Raw genomic sequence first — 12795 nt, forward strand, 5'->3', positions numbered from 1 at the left:
CATTTTTGGTTTCTTCAATATCCAGGAAAGAGACCTTTTTTAATGAAGAGCCACAGAGTACATGCAGTAATTGTATATATAATTAAGTTTTTCTGTGTGAGTTTTTTTGAGTTTTGGATGGGAATAGAAGCTACTGAAATGTAAACAAAATTATAAAAACTGGCAGTAATTGTGTAGAGACATTTCTTGATAGTAACAGTGGTGAGCTTTCTAGAAATATTCCAGTGTAGGGTTAAACTGACTAAGTGTCTGAGAATGTTCCAACAAAGGTCTTAAAGTAGCCAAATGCAGCCAAGTGCTGAAATATGCAACTGTTGCTTGCCAAAATAATCTTAAATACCTAAGTTTGTCTATTTCTTCATCTTTCTCTGAAAGCTTTCTTTCAAGTTCCGCTTTGGTTTCTAAGAGTTCGAGCTGGAAACGAAGAATCTTGCTTTCATTACGTTCCAGAGCTCCCTGAAAAACATAAATAAAAAGCACTAAGTTAAGTCTTAGAGAAATTTCTTTTTCCTCTCAAAACATATGTCATCGTTCAAATCAGGTCCCTGAAATTTGGGACAGGATGAAACAAGTGATTCCTTGTGTTTGTTATGTTGCGGTAGGCAATTAGACAGGAGCAGAACAAGGACTATGGGCCAGGTACAGAAGGTCAGTGGGGCTGGAAGTCCCAGGTGCCTAGCAACAGGAAAACAAGGGCCTTGCCCCCAGGGTCCCCTTTCCTCCCCTAGTGAATTGCTGATTATGCAGTTTGAACCCCCTCACCTTTCACATCACTGGTCGTGCAGTTCAGACTCCCCCCTGTCTGTGCTAGTTGTGCGGGTTAGAGTCCCTGAGAGGGGATGCGAACAAGGGGACCAGAGAACAGCCCTTAAACATCAAGTGCCCCCAGGATGATGAGGTTCTGACTCACATCAATCCATCTAGGCCTCAGCTCCAGGCCCAGAAAAGCAGCAAAGCCAGACAAGGGACCCTGCACTGGCATCTGGACTAGCAGCAATGACTAATGACCCCTTGCCCTGAAACCGATCAGTCAGTGAGGACCAGAACCCTGAAAGGACACAGCTGGAAAGCTGATAAATGTTCTGTTGGGATCCTTCCCTGAGACCTGCACGTAAATACCCTCAAGAAGGAGGACCCAGTAGGGCTCTCTTGGGGGAGCACACCTGTGCCTTGCCCCACTCCTTTCCCCAGGTGGGTTTTCCTTCCTTCTCTCTTTCTCCTAAGCTCCCAGGGCCCTTCTTTTTCTTCTGCAACTCATTTCCTGAAGCTCATTTCTTCTACGGCTCACTGCTTCTAACCTCTGTGACTTCCTAAACTTTCTCTTATCGTTTGTGTTGGCTCTGAATTCTTTTTTAGCCAGAATCCAAGTACGGAGGTTGTGGAGCTGAGGTCCAGTATCACCCCGCCAGTCTAAGATCTGGTGTCATTTCACCTCCAGCAATGTCACTTAATAGCTTTGACATTCTTAAGGTTTTTAGCTATAGGTCAAGAACTAGAGTTCTAAAACATTTTTACATTAGAAAATTTCAATCATGCCTGTCAGTACTTAAACTTTTAGGGTTATTACTCTCGACTTTTTGTGATGTATTCCATCTTTGGGATAAATCAATAAAAGTATCAAAGCTAGAACAAGGATTCTACCTAAAATGTTCTTTAATTCTGGATATCAGAGAGGGATACAGAAAAAGTTGAAAGCGTTGAGAGAGCAAGAAACAGAGTAGTGTGAACAGAATAGTGCCCAAATGCTGTCATAAGAAGTACAGTGAGGGGATTTAGGATGCATTTGACGCATAACTCTCAGTGTGGGCCATTATCACCATAATTATTACTACGGCTTCAAATGGATTCCTTTGACAGGCAGGGAGGTCTCCTGCCCCTTTGAATATTTAAAGATAAACAAAACAATTACCACCAGGGTTATTCTAAAGGTGACTCAAGTTTAAAAATGTAGGCTTAATTAAATTGTTAAAGCCTGTTCTAAAAATAAAATTTGTACAGAAGAAGAAACAAACACTTAGAGGATGCCCAGGGGGACTCTTGTAAAGAGCACAGGGGCGAAGACAACCTCTGTCAGTTCCCGGTTGGCAGACAGTCCTGAGGGCAGGAGTACTCTTCAGAGTGGCCTCTTCAGAGGAGTGATTCGCACATGCCACCGAAAGTAAAGCTGAGTAGCAATTTCAGAGCCAAAATAAGAAAGGTGTTGGAGATTTTAATATAGCTGAAGGTCTCAATGCTGCTCCCTGAACACTACTTTCAATATAAAAGAAAATAAATCAAAAACAAATGCCTGAATAACAATTTCCTCCTGGGGAATGCCACCCTTTCTTTCCTTGGGGGAAACTGTCACCTCTCACCCCTCAGACCACACGGAGAAAGTGAATCTTTGGAGAAGGTGACCTGGGATAATTTGGGTTTTGTGACTTCAAAAATAATCTGATAAAGTTTCTCATAAAGGCTCACCCAGGAAAATAACCCAATTTTATAAATACATGTCCAGGTTGATGAAGTATTTATGGATGTGGCTGAAGACAACGTTTGAGAAAATGAGAATAGAAGAGGATGCCATCTAGTGGGACAAGATGGTATGAGTGCTATGGCCCTACCAGCTACACCTTTGATGTTAGTGCTGGTGGATTTAAAACATACAAAGATGTCTACACTTCATACAGGACTAAAATTAATCCTAATCCTACCTCTCATTGGATTGTCACAGTGCTTGAAATCTCTACCACAGAAGTTACTTCTTTGGCTTAAGGTAGCAGCTTTAGAAAGTCCCTAGCTTGGATGTCCAGAGAACCAACCAACGGGAACAAGTAAACGCAAGGTTTACCAAGTTTACAAGGGCCAGCCTTGCTAGGGAACTCCACACTGTGAATTGCTGGGATTCTGCACATAATGTAGATGACTTTGGAAAACAGTTATGCTTAAAAAGGCAACAGGAGAGCTGTGTCAAGAGCTGTCCACTTGAGGCCTGTACACGCAGAGGTGACAGGAGCATAGCTTCTGTTGGGCAGGCCTCTTACAGAAACGTAGCTGCGAGGTAAATTTAACAGACACCGCTTGGCACAACACAGTCCTCTGAGGTCTAACGTTTCATTATCACACTTCCAAAAGGCCCCTGCCTAAGACTGATTGCCGTGTCTTCTAAAATTCATTTTCTCTGTTACAGTCTGAGTGAGTAGGGCCATGTGTTAAACAGGACTGGGTGATGGTTCAGAGGGTGGGTTGAGAAAATGAAACTCAGCTGTGAGAAAAGAGGCTTCTCAGGGCTTATTAACTACCTTAACACCTGTTTCCTTCTTAGTTCACCCTCTTTGACAAAAGATCTCCTCAGCAGTCCTTCTCTGTCACCCCCAGGGGTAAAATCGGAGTTGTCCTGGACTTTTAACCCATACCTCTGAAAACATTCCTGTCAAGCAATATGCACTCAGTGAGCTTTCACAAACAAACTGTCCAAAGTTTTCTGGGGAAAAAATGTTTTGACTGATTCTGTTTAGAGAAGAGGAAGTATGAGGACATTTTCAACATTCAACGAACATTCATGGGACCTCTTCTATGCCTGGGGCAGTGCTGTAGGCCAGGGCTTCTCAAATGTCCCTGTGAACCTGCACCGCCAAGGGACCTGGTTAAAATGCAGATTCTGATTCAGTGGAACCAGGGGAAGGCCTGACAGTCTAGATTTCCAAAAACCTCCCTGGCGATGCCCATTTTGAGTGGCGAGGGTCGAGGCTCTGAGAATAAATTGGTGAACAACGTAGTCATGGTTTCTTGGTTTCTGTTTTCATCACAACCAGGAGATCTGAACCACTATGGCTGATCTTGCTCTCTGAGCCTCAGTTTCCTCATTTGAAAAATGAGACAATAGTTTGCTAGAGTAAAAACATGAAATAATGCACATTAAGCCCCTGGTACAGAGCCTAGCATGTAGTCAGCACATGAGTAAGGGTCCCGCGTGACTGTTGTGGCCACAGGCAACAACATGCAGAGACATGTCTGCACAGACAATGCAGACCTGCTTTGTCACAATGATAAAAACCTTCTTTGCTCCCTGAACGTAATACCTCTGCTTCTTCCAGCGCCCCCTGGACTTTGGCCTTCTCTTGTTCAATCTGTTTGTTGACCTTTTCCATTTCACTTAACTTCTTGTCTCCTTCTCTCAGCTGATTTGTCAGATTAGAAATCTCTTCTGAAAGGGGGAGAAAAGCAAAGTCAGTAAGAGGATCTGGTCTCAGACCCATGACACCAGACAGCATGGACTGCTCCCAGAGGCCCCGTGGGACTGCCGATGTGCTGTCCTTGGGAACTTGGTGGCAAGGCCGCCCCTGGCACATAAGGGACATTTGTTTGAATTAGAAAAAGGCATCCCTTCTTCAATGTATTCTTTTGTCATCTGCCAGAAAGTTGCCTATAGCAGCTGGCGAGCATAGTGCTTCTCCAAGTATTGTGTACAGCTTCCCAAGGTGCCCCTGTGTGCTGGAGCCATGCCAGATTCCGCCCGGCCAGGCTCCGAAATGCAGACCCGGAATCCTTACATTTCCCAGGTAAGTGCTTCGCTATCAGCACCAGTGACTGCTGTTTTGTCAGCTGCTGCTCGATACCAGGATTGGTTTCTAAAGCAAAAGCCAGCTCACTGTATGTCTGAAGCCAATGCAATGAGCTCAGATAAACCAAAGAATCTGAAGGAGCTCAAGCCCTTGAGAGTCTGTGGCTAGCTTCTCATGAAGACAAGCCTTTGACAGAGTAAGGTGTCCAACCCCCTCCCCCCACCTGATGTTGTTACTGTCAGTTCTGCCTCTTTGTGAAGGATTTTTCCACTGCCCAAGGCAAAGGTGTCAAACTCATGCTCACTGGGGGCCACATCAGCCTCACAGTTGACTTCAAAGGACCGAAGGTAACTTTAGGACTGTGTAAATGTAGCTACTCCTTAACAGTTAAATGAGAGCTCAGCGTTGCTGTTGGGTAGAAACAAGGTGCCAGGCTAGATGAAACAAGGTGGAGGGTTGGATTCGGCCCACAGGCCTTGTGTTTGCCACCTGTGACCTAAGAGGTGTGGAGTGGGGCCAAGTCTCTCTGGGCACCATCCATAGGCCAGTATCAGTAGAAGGAGACAGCTTGCCTCTCCTCTGGTTCTGAGATCCCAGTGTGATGTGACAAGAATTTTAAAAAGTTACAAAAACGAACCCATTAGATAGCATTTCTCATGTGAATAGTAAATCCTTCTCTAATAAGCTCTCTCCTGAAGAAATATTTACCGGAGGAAACCCAGGGTGATGGATCTCTACTGACCATACCTTAGAATCACTTGCAGATCTTTTGAAATAGGTTTCTGCCCAAGCTTCTGCCTAAGCCCCACCCAGACCAGTATGGTCCCCGGAGGAGCAGCGCTGGCCTCACCGGGGAACTTGCTAGCCACACAAATTCTCAGACCCCTCCTAGACCTAATGAATCACCAACTCTCTGGACGGGGCCACCCAACTGTTTGAGCAAACCCTCCAGGTGCTGCAGATAAGCTGAAGTTTTCCCACCACTGTTTCCGCAACTCTCACATGCCCGGTCAGGGACTGGGTCATGGGTACAGGTCAACACAGAAAGGAAGCTTTATTTATGCCTCCAATGGTAATGAACTTGCTCCCAGGGCACCTCAGGTTTTGACGCACATCACTGTCAGTGCTGGTGTGAGCTGGCAGCTGCTTTCAAGGGCTGTTTGGCACATCTCAAAATTTGAAAATTCATTCCTTCAACCCAGCAGTTTCATTTCTACGACTCTATCCTACTGAAATATTTTTACATGTCCAGAAATATATGTGCAGGATGTATAATATAGAATTACTTATAATTGTGAAACATTATGTCTAAAATGAATAAAACCTACTTAAATAAGTGTTAGCCATTCTTAGAGAACACTGTGTAGCTACTGACGGTCACGTGGTAGGTCTCCATGCGAAGACTCACGGGCACGTGGGAAGGTGGCACAGGCCAGGACTGGCGTGACACGCCAGAGTCAGGCTGGCTGGGTGCAAGTCTCAGGTGTGCTACTTATTTTTTTTTTTTAGGTGTGCTACTTATTGACCATGAATTTGAACAAGTTGTTAACCTTCTGTGACTCCACATAATCTGCATTTCACAGATAAAAAAAAAAACTGACACATAAGACTGTCCTGAGTATTAAACAATAATTGTATATAAAACAGTGCTTGGCACGTACTCTGAGCTATAGAGTTAATTGTTAAATTAGAAAGCATATGGATAAACAAAAAATAAAAAGTATAGAATAATGCATAATTTAAGTAAAAAACACTTGCATGGATATACATACAGAAAATCTAAGGGATATAAAGTAACTCTTAATTGTAGCCTCCTTAACAGAATAGAATTGGGATTAAATATGGAAAATTAGTCTAATTTTTAGAACAAAAATACTATCTGTAGTAAAGCAAATGTTAAGTGTGAGAAAATAGAGGAGCTAAAACCTGAGACTGCACCAATGCTGGAGCGTTTGCCCCGGAGGACAGTCTTGCCCTCGAAGCCAGGGCTCTGCCAGAGTGCCTCGCCCCTGCACTGGCTCCAAGCCCCGCTCAGAGTACCTTGGAGGTGGTTGTTCTCTCTCTGCAGGGTCTCCTGGCTCATGGTGCTCTCCTGGTAGGTCCGCCTGAGCTTGAGGAGTTCGGTGCGGAGGTCCCGGGCCTCCTTCCGAGAGGCACCCAGCGTCTCCTGAGACTCCGTGTACTTCTGCCTCCAGTCATCCAGGCACTTGTCGAAGTGTCGCTGCTTCTGGTCCAATGTGGCTGCCACGGACCGGGCCTTGCCAAGGTCCGACAGGGCGTCCCCCAGCTCCTGCTGCAGTCGGTGCCTGGCCCTCTCCAGGGAGGCGTTTCTGGCATTGGCCACACCCACGGCCTCAGCAGCTTCCTGCAACCTAATTGCTAGCTTCTTCCTGAGAAAGAGGGACCCAAAAGGCCAAGTGAAGACACAATCCGACAGAACTCATCCAGTCTGTACTTGATTAAAGACAGTGCTTGGGGACAGAATAGTGTGGCCCCTGAGGTTGGCTTAATAGTATGAAGCAAAAGCAGTTTGTGTCTGAAAATGACCTCCTTGTGCTTATAGAACCTAAATGTCTACTGACTGTCCTGTGGCTCCTGTGACCCTATGTCCTTCATTTTCCCCTACCCCGTCCCATCCTGGACTTGGACCTGAGGATCGCCAAACCCCTGTATTTGCTCACCTGAAACCTTAACTGAGCAATGAAGCATACAGACTTTATTGATGAAAGAAATAAGAGAAAGAGAAAGACTGTATTGAGTTCCCCACCAACAGCAAGCAACTATCAAAAACCCTTTAGCAGTCCTTAGTTGCTAAAGAGTTCCTCAGCTACGTTGCTTTCAAAGAACATTTGTTGGCTCTCTCCTGCCTGAATTATCTCTTTTCTCTAAATGTCTTTTCCACCTCAGCTCCTCTGCCCAAATTTGTTCACCCAAATCCATCCCATTGTTAAGCTCATTTAACAGGTGCCACTGCTCTCGGGAGGTACCTCGGCCTCTATTTGCATCTCCTGGGGTGGAATGGTTTATTAAGGTGCCTCTTCCACTTCCCCACGATACAGTGCTTCAGGGCTTGCTAATGGATAAAACATGTTCCCTTGCTCACATCTCCTTCCCGGACACTGGAAGTCCCATTCTTATATTTCTTAGATGAAAGATACTGTAAGTACCAAAGTTTTTCTCATCTACTGTTATTAAACAGAAAAAGGTCCTCAGGATTTCACATGTGCCACACAACTGGCCCAAGAGAGCAATGTGGCCACCAAGCCCCTTTCTGTGGGACTGCTGTGAAAACCGGTCTGTGCTCAGCATCCAGGAAGGAGCTGGGCTCCACCAGCTTTTCTTTGCTTACTGGCTTCCTAAACTTGGTCACTTCCTGTCTCTGCTGCACTTTCCTTAACTGGTAAGAGGAGATTCTGATGTACCGCATAGTGGCCATGGTTAACAACATTGTGTTGTATAATGGAAAGTTGCTATGAGAGTAGGGCTTTAATGTTCTCACCATAACAGCAACAATAATAACAAGTGGTGATTAGTGAGGTAAAAGATGTATTAACTAACATTACTGTGGCCAAGATTTTGCAATGTGTACATGTAACTTCGTACATCAAACTTACACATGTTAGCTGTCAATTGTATCTCAATAAAGCTGAAAAAAGAGGATGTTTTACCCCAACCTAAAACAGAAATCACATAAAAATAATTACATGTCTTTTACCTACTTTACCAATGCTTGATGGGTACCAAAAAATAGGAATTTTACTTTGGGCGACCAACCCTGCTGGTGCCCAGAACTGAGGGGTTTCGGCAGAACACAGCACAGTCAGAGCCCAAATCAGGCTTGTCCAGGACAAATGCAACAAGGTGGTCACCCTTGTGTCACTGATAATGTGCCAGATTTAACACTGACTACCATTTTGCTCCTCAACTTGCCCTCTGAAGTGCCTTCTTAGTTGTCTAGAATATGCATGGAGATGTGGAAAGTTAGGAGGCCTAATCCCTACTGTTGTGCGATTCAGAACCAGAAGCAGTAAACTGGGTTTCATGTGAGCTAGATTCTGCTGCACTGACTCATCATGGGAACCCAAGCCTGGAAATCAAGAGAGAAACCTCAACTTTCCAATGAAAAAAACATAGAATCCTAGATTTGTGTATGTGTCTGACTCTACTGCCCCAAGGTGATTTAGAGGAAAAGCATAATACAGATGATGCTATATTGAATTGAAGTTCAACTAAGTTTAAAGCAAAAATAGTTTTCAGGTATGACCGTATTACAATATTTTTCTTCAGTTGTCACGGGCGACAGAACAATTTTTTAGTTCCAACAAATCCATGTGGTCATACAGTAGTCTATGTACTTACCTTCTTTCCTACTCACTCATGCCCCCCCCCGCAAAATAACCCTTATAAAACAGAATGACTGGTAGGCACTTTCACCCAAATTCTTTATATTAGAAGAACAAATCTTTCTTCAGAAGCAAATGCCGTATTTTGGACATGAAGAGCCATCTTAGTTGAAAGCCGCACTTTTCTGTGCTCCAGAGTTTGTAAAACACCCACGGCAGGTATTTTTCGTCTCTGCCACCCCAAAGCCCTGTTTCGGTTGCTGTGGCTGCAGAGATGGATCACTTGGTACTCGTTCTGGGGCAGAACCCAGCAGCTGTTCAACAACTGCACAGTGATGGATCACGAAGATTTAGGTGAAGAGCTGAAAAACGATATTTTTGGCTGAAGCTAAAAAGAAATGTATCAATCTGCCCTGGATTTTTGCCAAGCTAAAATTTGCCAAGCCAGGGGCACATTGTTCTGAGTAAACCTTTAATGCTTATAAGCTGGGGTTGTTTGACATTTTCTCTCAAAGATACATAGTCTTTTGATCTTTGAGGAAAATGCTTCAGTACTGCACCCTGCTACCAAGTCTGGATTCATTTGGGCCCCGAACTTCTGTAGTTCCTGAGAAGAACTTCTAAAGCCTTTGTGTAGTATTGGCTATAAAATTGATGTTCTAACCCTAGAGGTAGCCTGAGGGTGACTTGTTTTCAAAGAAACCTTTATCCCATAAGGCATGGTGACAGATCCTAACGTGTTTCTGACTTATCCCTACCATCTCCACAGACCAGTTTGTGGTCTACAGATGATGAACCAGAGACACAGTGACTTTAATATATAGAGACCTGTACAGATATGAACTCAATTGCTTTGGTATATTAAACATAGAATTTTAAGTGCTAGCCTATTTTCAAACCATGACTCAAAGTCACATCTTCTATGAAGACTTCCCTTGTGGCCTAGAAAGAGCATCCTTACTCCCTCCAGGTCCTCTCTATAGTATTTATGATTTGGTATTTATAGTTTTTATTGTTTAGTGCCCCCCGCCCCCGCTCCCCCCCCCCCCCCACACTAGAGCGTGTACTTCTTGTCAGTGGTGGCTTTTTCACCTTTGGCCTTTGACTCGTCCATGCACTCAGCCTTAAGGACAGAGTTCCTATTCTCCTGCCCCTCTTTGTAACTAACTCCAGGTTCAAGGTCACCTTGCTCTACTCACTTGGCATCCTCCAAGTCTTCAGTGCTCTGGACAACACCATCTTCATACTTCATTCTCCACTGCACCACTTCAGCATTGCCTTTGGAGACAGCCCGGCGCAGCTCAGCCTTGGCCTCCTGCTCTTCCTCATATTGCTCTCGGAGCAGGTCACAGTCATGCTTGGCTGACCGCAGGGACTGGGCTAGGGCACTCTGCGACTAGATGGGACACAATACATATTGGGAAAAGACACCACCATAATTAACAACCAAAGGATTGGAAGTGACATCATTTTTTTTAGATAAGGTTAATAACATCCTGCCACAAGTTGATGCTGAACCTGAACCTGGTAAGATAATACCAGGAAGAGACTTTGGGACAATAAGAAAAAGACTTGAGTATCTAATTGCTGCTGTTAAAACAGGAGAGAGAGTTCTATTTGGGGAAATGCCAGCCTGACTTCAACAATAGACAAGGCCTGGAATTCTGGGAAAATTGTGGAAGGCAAAGGTAGCTAGGAGAACATTATCATCTAGGCAGTAAGATTTATATTTAGCAATATATAAGATTCAGATCTTGTTTGAACTAGAAAGGACCACTAAGATTTAGTCTAGCCTTTTCATTCCATTGATGAGGAAAACAAAATCTTTTATTTTACAAGTGTATCTCTGACAACATATCTCATCACTTTAAAATCACACTATCCAATAGAAATTTCTATAATGAGGAAAATATTCCATATGTACACTGCCCAATGTGATAACTACTAGCCACATGTAGCTCCTGAATATCTAAAATGTCCCAAGTACAATGTATGGGCCAAACTGAATTTTATTAATATTAATTTTTTATATTAAATCTTGATTAATATCACCTTAAACTTAGAGAACAACCATCATTCAAACCACCTGAAACCTCCTGAATGGGAGTCCTACAACTAGGGATCTAAAGAAAAAGCCACATCAAGACTGGTCGGAGGGACAGAGATGAGGAACAGGCTGGTCCCATACCCACATATTGGGAATGAAAATTGGGAAAGATATCTCAGTTACAGAGGTCCCCCTGAGGGGCAAGGGGCCTCAGCCTCACACCAGGCTCCCCAGCCCAGTGTTCCAGTGCCAGGAAGAGAAGTCCCCATAATTGAGGCTTTGAAAACCAGCAGGGATTGTAATTGAGTGAACCTGAGGACTTTTGGAGTTCCAGGCAGTTCCTCTAAAAGAGCCCACACATAAGCCTACCCTGATTCACTCACTCTGAGCTCCAGCATTGGGGCAGCAGCTCAAAAGGAACCAGGGGCATACAGAAAGGGACAGAATTATCTGGCACCAGGGCAAGAGCTGGCGGTGAAGCTTTCTGCCAGACAAAAGTGTTGACAGAGGCCATTATTCCTTTTCTGAGCTCAACCCCAACAAAATCAGCAGGCAGCCACCCTATCTGATTTTCCATCAACCTGGCTATCACTGTTCGTCTCACCCTGCTGATTCTCTGACATCCTCCATCACCCAACTTGTGGACCCGCCTAACTTGTGGGAACACCCAAGCTCTTTCCAGTGGCTTTTCTATATAAATGGCCTGTCTTGACTCATACTTCAGACATTCCTAAAATCTCTCAAACAAGAAAAAACTGGACTCAGCACGCCCTGTACCTCTCACTAAGTGGACCCAGGCCCAACACTATCAGCAGCTGGTCTTGGGTTACAGCTTGGCCTCACCTGGGTACCGTCAAGCCCAGCACTAGGAGTAGCCACCTGAAAACTGCTTTTTAGCTTATTCCAGGAGGCCCCAGGCAGAACACAGGTGATTGCTGACCTTGGTCTACAACTTCCAGTAGGCTCCAAAGCCAGTGTACATGGTAGACAGGTTCAGACCATGCCGAAGCACCACCCAACCACCTCCACAAGCAACATACTCAAGGGACAAACTCAGTAGGCACCAGAACCCTGCTGGAGTAAGTCCTGCTGTGTGGGGTGGGTCCCTGCACAGCTGTTCCTCCAAAGGGGCTCGTGGTTGCAGCCAGTCTTTGCAGCTGATCAACCTGGGAGTAAATCCCTCCCACTGAGGTGCCAACAGCAGTCAAGGCAAACTACACCAGGAGGGTGTACACAGCCTACATGGTGGGTAAGGTGGAGGGGCACACCTAGAGTGTCTAGCTCAGGTGATCGTGGAGGCTGTGCCACTTGACCCTGTAGGACATCTACCATATGAGGCCACTCTACCAAGCCTAGGAGATGTAGCAGTTCTACCTAATACAGAGAAACAAGCACAGGGAGGCTGCCAAAATGAGGAAATAAAGAAACATGGCCCAAATGAAAGATCAGCACAAAACTCCAGGAAAAGAACAAAATGAAGACAAGCAATCTATCAGCTACAGAGTTCAAAACACTGCTTATAAGGGTGTTCAGTGAACTTAGTGAGAACCTCAATCGCATAAATAAGATTCAGTCACATTTGAAGGATACACTAACTGAAATGAAGAATAATTTACAGGGAATCAACAGTAGAGTAGATGAAGCCAGGAATTGAATCAGCAATTTGGAATATAAGCAAGCAAAAACCACCCAATTAGAACAGCAAGAATGAAAACAATTTAAGGAGCCTCTGGGACAACTTCAAAGATACCAACATTCATATCATGGGGGTGGAGGGAGATAAGACAGAGCATAAAATTGAAAACCTATTGGAAAAAATAATGACAGAAAATTTGCCTAACCTGGTGAAGGAAATGGATAT

At 44.5% G+C, this 12795-nt stretch overlaps 1 protein-coding gene across 1 annotated transcript in view; it reads right to left on the reverse strand.

Moving 5' to 3' along the window:
* The window catches only part of MYH15 (myosin heavy chain 15), a 138391-nt gene that overhangs the window by 33381 nt on the left and 92215 nt on the right, over positions 1–12795 (reverse strand). Inside the window, exons 30-33 of the mRNA XM_037063352.1 lie at positions 10087–10283; positions 6585–6934; positions 4062–4186; positions 341–456 (exon numbers count right to left, since the gene is read on the reverse strand). Of these exons, the coding sequence (XP_036919247.1) occupies positions 341–456; positions 4062–4186; positions 6585–6934; positions 10087–10283 (788 nt within the window). The remainder of the gene's footprint in view (positions 1–340; positions 457–4061; positions 4187–6584; positions 6935–10086; positions 10284–12795) is intronic.

This window comes from Sturnira hondurensis, unplaced genomic scaffold (assembly GCF_014824575.4).
Source record: "Sturnira hondurensis isolate 20B ecotype Veracruz unplaced genomic scaffold, ASM1482457v3 Scaffold0014432, whole genome shotgun sequence".
Classification (NCBI taxonomy): Eukaryota; Metazoa; Chordata; class Mammalia; order Chiroptera; family Phyllostomidae; genus Sturnira; species Sturnira hondurensis.